At 43.5% G+C, this 12,294-nt stretch overlaps 1 protein-coding gene across 1 annotated transcript; it reads right to left on the reverse strand.

Moving 5' to 3' along the window:
• Positions 1 to 472: 472 nt before the first annotated feature.
• On the reverse strand, positions 473 to 7,171 carry LOC133768581 (lysozyme C-like). The gene is made up of 4 exons (XM_062203256.1): positions 7,036 to 7,171; positions 6,317 to 6,481; positions 3,304 to 3,382; positions 473 to 1,201 (listed from the first exon to the last, which is right to left on the reverse strand). Exons 1-4 carry the CDS (start codon positions 7,169 to 7,171, stop codon positions 1,135 to 1,137), a joined length of 447 nt encoding a protein of 148 aa, XP_062059240.1. The 3' UTR covers positions 473 to 1,134.
• Between the last annotated feature and the right edge of the window lie 5,123 nt (positions 7,172 to 12,294).

The following is a 12,294-nucleotide window of genomic DNA, read 5'->3' on the forward strand; positions in this document are numbered from 1 at the left end:
AACTGAATTATAGAAAAAGATGAAATTTTTTAACCTAATTTTGTTGTTGTTGTTGGAGATAGGGCCTTAAGATTACGGAGAGGGAGCCGGTGCAGTGGTGCAGCAGGGTAAAGCCCCAGCCTGCAGCGCTGGCATCCCATGTGGGTGCCGGTTCTAATCCCTGCATGCCACAGTGGCGTGCCTGGTTTGAGACTCAGTCCCACTCCCAGTTCTAGCTTCCTGCTATGCACATCCTAGGATGCAGCAGGTCATGGTTCAAGTGGTTGGGTCCCTGCCACCCACAATGCAGACCTGGACTGAGTTACTGCTTCCCGACTTTGGCCTGCTCCTACCACAGTGGTTGTAGGCATCTGAGGAGTGAACTGGTGGATGGGAGACCTCTGTGTGTTCATCTATCTCGGCCCCTTTCCTTTCAAATAAAGTAAGTAAATAAATATTTATTAAGAAAGAAAGACAAAGGTATGCACTGCAAAGCCTTTAATGATAATATACTTTGTTACAACATGCATAATTTCATACCTGTGGTTAATCAGCAATCATTTCAATACCTGTGAGCTCACCTGACTCAGATTTAGTTATAATGCACAAATCTAAATAAAGTTAAGAAACAACAACTGCTCATCTAACCCCTCCACAATAGCAAGATGCATCAAAAGGTTCTTTAAGGGGCTAAAACAGATTGATATTTAACTGGACATTCTTTTTGTAAAGATGTATAAATGAAATCTTTCCCAGAAAATATTCAAAGCAAAGGTCACATACACCTTATGAAAACAAAATTCTTAACCCAGGCAGTACGACTGCTCCTTTAACAGCTGTGTATCACCCACTGAAGAGGGGTCAGTGTTCCTGTGTTGGAGGTGCCTGACAGGAGGCATCGGGGCCCACGCAGCTGGCATTCTGCCCTAGACACATGTGTTATGAGACTGTCCTCTTTAATATTTTAATCCAAAACTGAGGAAGAGTAAGTCTGGGTTATTTCTGTTCAAGAACTGAGTGCACTGGCGATGTATTTGGTAGCTAAGAAGAAAGGCCATATTTTGCTCCTGCTTCTGGGACAATGTTAGTTTGTTTGAAAAGGCAACACTGGCTACCGAAAAGAGACAAGATGAGCGGAAGAAGAAAATTCTGCAGTTACACTCCACAGCCCTGAATATACGAAGTGAGATCTTGGTTTTGACAATGACTTCTCCACGCCATCCTGTAGAGAAAGGCAAAACAAGTGAAGGGGTTAAAATATGTCTTCATGGAAAAATACAAGTACAGACTTCAAACATTTTGGGAGAACAAAACACCTCATGAACGAAAACAACCTAGAAAAGGAGAGGGATGGCCAAGTGCAGCTGCTGCACCGTGCGAGCTTCCCCAACACGGGAAGAACATTAGCCTTGACATCTGCGTGTTCATCTTGAAGACAGAATTCTGACTCCTATCCAGTCTCTTTCCCTGTTCTGCAAAGGTGGGGGTCTTCTCCACATACTACCAGGATTTGGAACACAAACGGACACTCTGCTTTTGCCCTTGGGATGCAGCTATCCTGCCTACTTCTCCAGGAAGAAAGAAACAGCTGAAGCGGGCCCTCTCCTCAAGCTTGCTTCACTATGAAGAAATGACTTTGCAAGCTGAAGACCTGTTAATTTGAGACAGGTGTTTGTGAATTTCTTTGCTTCTTGTTCCAAACAAGAAGGCGACATAAATAGCAAGGATGGATGACCGAAGGGCTTAAAAAATGTCTTCCGGTTTCAGCCACTATCAACAGCACAGCTGAGACCACGGCACTACATTTCAAATACATGTTCTAATTTGAAATGAGGAGAGATGCTAAAAAGTGACACATAGTGATGTCTTCAATCTTGACTCCTCCTGAGACACAGATTTACTGAATAAGAACTGAGGTCCAATGTTGCAATTAAACCTTTGATGTGACAAAAAAGCATAAAGACAAGAAATCATGGTTAATTTTGTATGTGAATAAATGTTCAGTTTCCTGTCAAATATGCATAGTTACCTGGGTCTACCCACATTTTTGGTTGAAAAGAGGAATTTTTCTTCAAGCTGTTGCTGACTTCTTTCTCAGAAGTCAAATGATGGCTGGTATTTAGTGTTTTTCATTTCTCTAAGGAGGGACCAGATTGTGCCCCAGCTAGCCCAATGAATGCATGCTTGGGTCTAGTCAAAAGGACATGGAAAGAAAACAAGAGTTCTGTGTCTGGGGTGGAGGCCTATTCACCTCCCTAGGATGGGAGGCTGCTGTGTTACAAAGTGCACCATCCTTTTTGTGGCATCTTCTACGGCACAGCATAAGTTTTCTGGGTTGCTGAAGATGGGAGGAAAGTGGCCTAAGTGGGGGGCAGGGTTCTGTGCAGCCATGATGTTGCTCATCCAGATGTCTGCATCCACCATGGTGCTGGTGTGAGAATCCGGGTCTTCCCTTCTGCTGCCAACTGCCTGCTAATGTGCACCCTGGGAGGCAGAAGCTGATGGCTCAAATACTTGTATCTCTGCCCCCCATGTGGGAACCTAAGACTGTGTTCTGGCCTCCTGGCTTTGGCCTGGCCCAGCCCTGGCTGTTGTGGCCATGTCAGACTGAATCAGGGCATAGAACATATTTCTGTCTTTGTCCCTCTGCCCCTTAAATATAGTAACTCAATAAAGTTTTGTAAAAAGTGGGATGAGTAGTTTTACAATTCAGAAGATGTGATGGATCCGGTAAGATAACCTGCCTTCGACTTTGGATGTAGAAGAATGGGCGGTTGGGTGGGGGATGGGAAAGTTTCCAAATAACACCTTATCTGAAGAAAAGGAAGCCAAAATGTTTTATGCAGTTCCATCTAACATTATGACATTTTACACTATCTAGTTCATTTTTTATAAAAGAAAAGTAGACAAATAACTAAAGTGAAGACCACAGACAGACTGAGGCATTGCTACTTGCTAAATGGAAATACACACACAAAGCACTTCAGCCTCCCTTCTGCCCTCAGGAGAGCTCAGGATGCCAAGTGCAAACACTGAGTGAAGTGCTCTGTGCAACAGCAGGTACAGCACGTTCCACATTTGCTTATTCTAAACCTAATCTCAAGACATGGCAAGGAACTGGCAGAATGTGGACAATCTTAGAAACCCTAGAAATCCCCCAAAATGAGGAATGAAAGAATGAGATTCTGAGTCCATTAAAATACATTGTTTCTTCAAGGATTTAGGCAATACACTGTAGCACAGACTCAAAACTACCATGTTCAGTTCTCAACAGCATATTTTGGGCTTAGAAAGTCTTCTCTCACGTATATATGAAACACATACCATGCTCTGACGCCTTGTGGATCGCTGACGACCCTCTTTGCGCAAGCTACAGCTTGAGTGATGTCATTTTTCAACAAATCTGAAAAATAGGTGGTGAGAAATGAAAGCAAATTGCACAGCGATTTCATTTTACATTTAGGGTTAGCCAGTTTTATTTTGTTGGACTAAGGAAAGAATATAAAGAAATTATTTTTCAAGAGTCCATTAGGCAGTAATGGTGGGGAAAAACTCTCTTCACTCTTTTCTCTCAGGCAGCAAATAAAGCATTTTGTCTCATTTACAATGGAAGCTCTGGAATTACCACGATATGGAAGGTCCACTGCATACTAGACAATGTAGGAAAAAGCATGCCTAGTAATTTTTTACTCGGCAATTGTACTATTGCAACTTCATCATAAAGAACTAATGAGACATCTATCCAAAGGTGTTTGCATGAAGATGTTCACAGCAATTATTAAGTGAAAAACTGGAAACAACCTAATTGCTTAACAGGAAGAAGTAGAGCCAGCGCCGTGGCTTAACAGGCTAATCCTCCACCTTGTGGCGCCGGCACACCGGGTTCTAGTCCCGGTAGGGCGCCGGATTCTATCCCGGTTGCCCCTCTTCCAGGCCAGCTCTCTGCTATGGCCCGGGAAGGCAGTGGAGGATGGCCCAAGTGCTTGGGCCCTGCACCTGCATGGGAGACCAGGAGAAGCACCTGGCTCCTGGCTTCGGATCAGCACGATGTGCCGGCCGCAGCGGCCATTGGAGGGTGAACCAACAGCAAAAAGTAAGACCTTTCTCTGTCTCTCTCTCCCTCACTATCCACTCTGCCTTTCAAAAAAAAAAAAAAAAAAAAAAAAAAAGGAAGAAGTAGATAAACACATTACAGAATAATCATAGAGTGGAATTCTACTCATCCTTTAAAATGATAATAGATATTTGTATTTGTTGATATGGAGATAGTATTGTATCAGATGTAAACTGTATAGCAGTCTATTTAATACAATTTAATTTTTATAAAAATTTACATTGCTGTCATGTTTATATATGGGTACATGTATACATGATATAATTTTATTTTTAGGTTTATTTATTTATTTGAAAGGCAGAGTTACAGAGAGAGAAAGAGGGAGAGACAGAGATATCTTCCATCTACTGGTTCACTCCCCAAATGACCTCAACAGCCAAATGGTTCTGGGCCAATCCAAAGCCAGGAGCCAGAAGCTAATTTCAGGTCTCCCACTTGGGTGCAAGGGCCCAATCTCTAGGGCCATCTTCTGCTGCTTTCCCAGGACATTAGCAGGGAGCTGGACAGGAAGTAGAACAGCTGGGACTTGAACCAGCATCCATATGGGATGCCATCACTGCATCGATGGCTTTACCTGCTACACCTCAGTGCCAGTCCCTGTAATTTTACTTGCATGTACATGATTGATGTACATTCTGGAAGAATATATAGCAAAAGTGACAATGGTCAGACATCTCTGATAGTAAGGTTACGGTTGCTATTTTATTCCAGTTTGTATTTTCTAATTTTTATTTAATGACTTCATGCTATTATACAATGCAAAATACATTTGAAAGTAATTTAACTAGATTATAAAAGAATATGTAAAAATTAATCTTCTTGATGTGGGTGTTGTGTGGTACAGCAGGTCAAACTGCTGCTTGAGACACCAACATCCCCTTTTAGAGAACTTGTTTAGGTCCTGGCTGCTTCATTCTGACCCAGTTCCCTGTCAATGTGCCTGGGAAATATCTGGGTTCCTACCACCCATTTAGGAGACCAAACGGAGTGCCTGGCTCCTGGCTTTGGCCTGGCGGCCAAGTGCTGGCTGTTGTATAATGATTATGTATGAACTGCGGTTTTTAGAGATACAAACTACAGAATTTAGAAATGAAAGACATAATGTTTTTAATTCATTTTAAAATCCTTCAACAAAAACTACATAGAGAAGAAGCAACTATTGCAAAAAGTTAAGAATTTAAAAGTCAGATATCTGAGGGCGGTCATTAGGCAAAGCAAGAAAGATGCCGCTTGGAAGCCTGCATCCCATACTGGATTGCCTGGGTTCAGAGTCCTCAGTCTGCTCCCAATCCTAGCTCCCTGCTATCCGGAGATGGAGCAGGTGATGGCTCCGGTAGCTGGGTCCCTGCCACACACATGGCAGGCTGAGATTGAGTTCTGGGCTCCTAGCTTCTGCCTGGCCCACACCCAGCTGTTGTGGGTATTTAGGGAATGAGAAGCTGATATGAGATCTGTGTGTCTGTCCTTCTGTATTTAAAATAAATAAATAAAAAAGTATGAAGTTGGACTTATGGGGGCTGGCATGTGGTACAGTGGGTTATGCTGCTCGCCTATGATGCTGGGATCCCATATGGTTGCTACTCAATTTGTGGCTGTTCTACTTCTGATCATGCTCCCTGCTAATGCACCTGGGAAAGCAGCAGAAGATGGCTCATGTGCTTGAGCCCCTACTCTCACATGGGGACATGGATGAAGCTCCTGGCTCCTGGCTCCGGCATGCCCAGCCCCAGCTGTTGCAGTCATTTAGGGAGTGAATCAGCAGATGGAAGACCTCTCTGTCTCTCCCTCTCTCTGCATAACTCTATCTTTCAAATAAAGAAAATAAATAAATAAAAAGCTGCATTTATGGCTGTTTGTTATACTACCACCTCTAATTTTCTGTGTATTCAGAACATTTCATAGTAATACATACACAATCAAAATAGGAACCAAGACCAAATCACTCCTCTCCTCCCCTGAGTCAGCAGGAGGAAAGCATCAGTGAGGCCATTTACAATCATTTAACAGATCATTCCAGAAACTTGTGCATATGAAAGAGCACCAACCTTTCATACTACCAGCTCTTTACTTTCTTACTTGGGGAATTAGGAGGAGGATAACAAAACTTTCTGGAAGCTGTGATGGGAGCTTTCCTAGGTCCCTCACGAATTTGTCTTGAATCTCTACTCTTACAAGACACCCAGAGAGGTCCTGTGCCATCACTGAAGTATTATCCAGTCTTACCACTGCAGGGTATATGGCAGGCGTTAACTGCTCCTGGGGTTTTGCCGTCATCACACCAGTAGCGGCTATTGATCTGAAATATTCCATAATCGGTGCTTTGGTCTCCAGGGTTGTAGTGTGTAGCTTTTGTGTTATAACTGCTCTCCCATTTGCTCAAACACATCCCTGAAAAAGTAATTTTTTGTAATGAACAGCAACATAAAATGACTTACAGTGTAAACAAAAAGCAATCCATGTGTCTAACTCTGTTTTACCAATGACTTGATGCGTTTAACTTATAACTGAACACTTTAGTGAAGAAAGGCCTTAAGAGAACCATTTTTGTAATGCAAGTGAACTTCTGCTACTACTGCAGCAAGAGAAGGTGCTTCAAAAATATTAAAGTAACAGTTTCTTCTTTGCTTTTAACCTCTCCCTGCTCCCATGGCTCAGGCAACATGCAGCCTTGAATAGAAAAATCAGCAGAGTTGATAGGCTCAGGTCTATCTGAGTCTAACAGCAAATCGGATGTTCCTTTCTTTGATGTGGGCCTGTGAGTCGCTGTAAAACCTACCATTAAGATGCTAACTGTGCTAATATGCGCAGTTTGAGTCTTCATGATTCCTGGTCTCTCTTCACAGGCCAGGGGAGAGATATTGGGGCCCAACATGATCTCTATCAAAGGCTTTGGGAAATGGGCTGGGTATGGTCTCAGGAAGTTGGAAAGAGTGGAGACTTACAGTTTGCCAAGCTGACTCCCTTGTAGCCATCCAGTCCAAGACTTTTCAGAGTTCTGGCCAACTCACACCTTTCATAGATCTTGCCCTGGACAGTGTAGGAAAGGAGGAGAAGCCCCAGGATCAGAAGTGCCTTCATGTTGACTGAGAAGCTGGACCTCTATGCTGACAGGAGAGGCAGCCCCAGTATTTAACCTCTTCCAACTTCCTTCTTCACCAGGTGGCTTGCGGGCTCCAACCTTTGTGTGGAAAGCATCCTTGTTTTTCTGATTTACTGACTTGAAAGGTTTTTTTTTTTTTTTTAATGTTTGAAGAGAAACAGTCTGATGTCCTAAACATTAATCTCAGTAAAATGATAAAAAGACATTGCTTAAATATTTGTTCAGGAAGAATTGGGAAGTAGCAGTTTTCCAAAATAGAAGTTTTCTTCTATTTTATTATGAGTTAAGCAAATGTGAAGAAAAAAGGGACTGTTTTATGTAACTTAAGATGAGTGTGATTTTTTGCCTAATATTTTCATTTCCATTAAATGGTCTGTGTGAATTCACTATTTTGTATTCATCTTCACTTAGAATCATTTTGTATATACTTTTCTAGAGAATGGACATGGCACTTGGACCTGTTGTCTTCATGGGTATATAGCTTGTTACCAAAAACTCAGTCCCTAACCCCAGTGCCAATCAAAATAATGAGGCCAAGGTTTGGGATGAAGGGAAGAGAACATTTAATCTGCTGACAGATGAAAGCATGGCAGACCCCAGGGTCTCAAGAACCACCACCCTCCTTCAGGGGGTTTGGGGCTTTTAAAGAACTACAGGGGAATCAGAAATAAGAGGGACAAAGGAAAGGGACAGCTGCATGTTGGCCCGCTGGCCAGGCACCAAGGCCTGCACACTCCTTTTCTGTTTAATGCTCTGGTTGTCTGTAGAAGAAACTGAGGTAAGGAGAAAAAGCAATGTGTGCTTCAGACAGTGGTGAATGGGAAGCCAGGAGTCCAGCCCGATGCATCACCCAGATGCTCTGCTGGTAGGGACGTCAAGTGGCCTTCAGTCAGCCTGGGGGCTACATGCAGGTAGTTATTTCCTGCCCTGACCTGGGATTTCCTGGCAAGGATCCGGGATTTCCCCTAATTTCCCCTAATGGAATCCCTGGAGAGAATACTGGCCACCCACATAGTACCCATTGAAGAAACAAATGACATTGAGCCTAGAGACCAGAATCTTGTAGGGCCAGCTGTACCACTCCAATTCAGTGAGTTAAACCAAGATAGTGTCCCTAGGAGACCTGATGGTATCTGCCTCTGCACTCAAAACTTTTTTTTTTTTGTGGGGGCAGGGAGAGCCCAGTCCAATCATGGCATCCCAATGTTCAGCTGATTTTCTACTTTAGACTGGGTGTATATATTTTATTATTATAAAACAGTGTTTTACAGTTACAAACAAGGGTCATGTGAACAACTTTCCTAACTCCTTCTCCATAGTGACTGGCCTCCCAGTTTTATGTCAGAATGGAATAGGTCACTTTTTTTAAAAAAAAGATTCATTTATTTATTTGAAAGGCAGAGTTACAGAGAGGCAAAAGCAGATAGAGAGAGAATGAGGTTTTCCAGTTGTTGGTTCACTCTCCAGATGGCAGCAATGGCCAGGCTAGGTTGATCCAAATCCAGGAGCCAGGAGCTTCTTCCAGGTCTCCCACATGGTCAAAAGGACCCAAGGACTTGGGCCTACTTCCACTGCTTTCCCAGGCCATAGCAGAGAGCTGGACCAGAAGTGCAGCAGTCAGGACCCAAACCAGTACCCATATGGGATGCCGGCACTACAAGCTGCGGCTTTACTTGCTACACCACTGCGCTGGCCCCCAAAGAGGTCATTTTAAGGCAATAGGACTTTATTCAACTAAGTGTTACCTTTTAAAATACCCATCTGAGGAGGCTTTGCACATTTTTTTGGCTTGTAAGTAATTTTTTTTTAAGGATTTTATTTATTTATTTGAGAAGTAGAGTTACAGACAGTGAGAGGGAGAGAGAGAGAAAGGTCTTCCTTCCATTGGCTCACCCCCTAAGTAGCCACAATGGCTGGAGCTGTGCCGATCCAAAGCCAGGAGCCAGTTGCCTCTTCCAAGTCTCCCAAGTGGGTGTAGGGGCCCAAGCACTTGGACCATCTTCTACTGCTTTCCCAGACCACAGCAGAGAGCAAGATTGGAAGTGGAGCAGCTGGGACCAGAACCGGCGCCCATATGGGATGCTGGCACCACAGGTGGAGGATTAACCTACTGTGCCATGCTGCCAGCCCCAGCTTGTAAGCAATTTATTTTTAAATTATAAGATTTGTAGGCCGGTGCCACAGCACACTAGGCTAATCCTCCACTTGTGGTGCCAGCAGCTCGGGTTCTAGTCCCGGTTGGGGTGCCGGATTCCGTCCCGGTTGCTCCTCTTCCAGTCCAGCTCTTTGCTGTGGCCTGGGAAGGCAGTGGAGGATGGCCCAAGTGCTTGGGTCCCTGCACCCGCATGGGAGACCAGGAGGAAGCTCCTGGCTCCTGGCTATGGATTGGCGCATCGCCAGCCATAGCGGCAATTTGGGGGGTGAACCAACAGAAGGAAGACCTTTCTCTCTGTCTGTCTTTCTGTCTCTCTCTCTGTCTAACTCTGCCTGTCAAAAAAAAAAAAGATTTATAATGATTTGTTTACTCAAAATAGCATATTGGAAATCAAAGCACATCAGTAGACAAAGAAAGTTTAGTTTTTTGACTATCAGTACTGAAGCCATCTTTATAAGTATCTGATATCCATTCATGTCTCATATAAAAAGAAGAGTAATCTCACATTTCACTTCCATTCTTAGTTCCTAGTTTTCAAATTTTAGGAAGTGCAATGTAATTTATTTCAAATTCCATTACACTTAGTGTTTATATTGCAAGAGCAGCAGATTTCACATGGAATTAGGGCACAGCTTTTAGCCACATACAGAAATTATATACCACATTCAGTACAGTAGAGTACACTATATTAACAAGTGCACGGAGTTTAATAAACTTAATGCAGGGTCGCTATATCTTCCCCTCTAAACTGAACCAGCTGAGCTTCTGAGCAGACAGATTGCTGCTATGGATAGTAAGACTGCTGTGGGGGCTCAGCGAAGGGACATGAAGGTTGCTGGGGTCCTGGGTGATACACTGGAAAAAACAGCATGTTATTCCTCTGTGGGTGAAAAGATTATAGCCCATGGGCATGGACGTTTGGCAACATCCAGGATATCCTGGATGCGGTGGGTGCCGGGCCTGTGGAGGAGGGGCTGAGCCAGGGTTTATGTGACAGCTGGTGCAAGATCCCAGTTCCTACAGGAGCCAGATGAATCGCTATTTTGAAAGAGGGTGCCAAGTTTTACAATGAGCTACTGCTGAAATCCTGGTCAAGTTCCAGAACAAATACAATCATACAGTATTTGCATGGAAGACCGGAAGAGGGGAACTCTTCAAGGATTTGCAACAAAGCATTGCCTGAGAACCTAGCGCTCCTTCAGTCCCTACACTTGCCTCTCAGTGTTTCCCAGCAGGAGGACATGCACCAGCTCCCTGACCCCAGCACCAAGAAACATGCTGCCTCCTAAGCCCAGGCCCCGGCCTCCACCACCTGTGCTTGCAGCAAGTAGTGCTCCTTCTGCACATTTTTAAAAATGATGCAATCAGCACTCCAGAGGAACTGTGCTTCCAGATCAACCTATGAAGACAGATTCTGAGCCACACAAGAATATCATCACTTCGTAGCTATCCTTGTTTTGCATCAGTGACAGTCTCTTTCTCTTTGGCCTTTACAGACTGTCAGTATTGGCTATGACTGCTGGACCCTGTCCAAAAACCAAGTATAACTCGAGGTATTAGGCCAGGCCTAATTTTGAAATAGTGAGACAGATTTTTCAGGACTCAGAGACAAAAAAGGAGCTAAAAGAGTTCATCTCTAGTCTCTTATATATTCTTCTAAACTCAAGGGAAAAGAAAATCCAGTTATTACCTATGCTGGTTTCAGCCTCTGACAATGAGATTCGCTCTTCTTTTCAGATGTTTGGACAGTTACAGTCTAATATCTTGGAGTGGAACAAACAAATATTTGGAAACTGAGAGCATAATAATATGTAACTATGTAAAGAAGTGTTTTTAGTCCCGTTAACTCTGAGAACAAAGGGCCTCTAAAAGGCCTGAACCCCATGGCAGAGAAACACCCACTCGACTTATCTGTGTAGCGGCACTGAGCTATTACTCTTATTGATTAGCTTAGTTTGTGTGGGTGATTGCACATCTGGAGCAACCTTGAGCTATCCTTTGTTCTTTGAGAATACATTTCTTATCTATTCTCAGAAATATTCTCCCTAATGTTAATCAGTAACCTTTTCCATAGCTGCTTTCCAACTCTCCTAGTCCCTGAAGATGAAGAAAACAATCTTCAGCCAGTAAGAAATTTATTCTCCCCCCTTTATCTAAATCCCATTTTTTAGGCCAAGCCAATGTGTGCTCACTGTGTGATACATAAATCATAAATTCTCACAAGAACTGACCACTCTAGAACACTTCCCAATTCTCATTGAAAGTCACTGGGCTTCTGCCCTGAATACACCTTAAATTTGTCCTTTTACAGATCTTGCTTATTTCCATCAACAGTATTGTGGTGCCCAACGTGGGACCCAGAGAAGACTCAGGACCCCTGGAGGTCCAGATTAGCACTTGGTACCAGCACAGGACCCTTGTGCTCCTCTGACCTCAGCTTCTCCCTGGGTGGAATGCTGACTACTCCTGGGCCTCCAGACATCCCTTCTGGTCACTGATGTTTGGGTTTATTCTTGGCCCATTTTTCCCTTTTTCTTTTTGTCCTTCTTGCTCAGAGCATTTTTCAGTAACTTAAGTCACATGTAAGAGGCTGCTCCTTCTTGATCCTATCTATTGGCTATTTCAAAAACTAAACAACAAAGAGAGCAACTTCTTTCTGGTTGTATGCAAATATTTGAATAAGTAAAAACATTTTATTAAAGGTGATTTAAGTCTTACATTTCCAAAATGGGAAATGTTTAATATTGTAAAATTAGTTTTTCTATGGTAAACATTGGAAAGGCACTAGGGATGACTGCTCCCCATGTGGGCGTGCCCAGCCTGAGTCCCAGCTACTCCATGCTTCTTATTTAAATCCAGCTTCTTGCAAACGCCCCTGGGAGGCAGTGGATGACGGCTCCAGTACTTGGGTCCCAGCTGCCCATGTGGAATCCCTGGATGGAACTC

This window comes from Lepus europaeus, chromosome 10, assembly GCF_033115175.1.
Source record: "Lepus europaeus isolate LE1 chromosome 10, mLepTim1.pri, whole genome shotgun sequence".
NCBI classification, from domain to species: domain Eukaryota; kingdom Metazoa; phylum Chordata; class Mammalia; order Lagomorpha; family Leporidae; genus Lepus; species Lepus europaeus.

Excerpts from the sequence above, each read along its gene's own strand:
- LOC133768581 (XM_062203256.1), bottom strand. The coding sequence starts at position 7,171 with ATGAAGGCACTTCTGATCCTGGGGCTTCTCCTCCTTTCCTACACTGTC. Across the intron at positions 3,383-6,316 it reads CTGCCATATACCCTGCAGTG|ATTTGTTGAAAAATGACATC; the intron begins GTAAGACTGGAT and ends CCTATTTTTCAG. Across the intron at positions 1,202-3,303 it reads CCACAAGGCGTCAGAGCATG|GATGGCGTGGAGAAGTCATT; the intron begins GTATGTGTTTCA and ends CTTTCTCTACAG.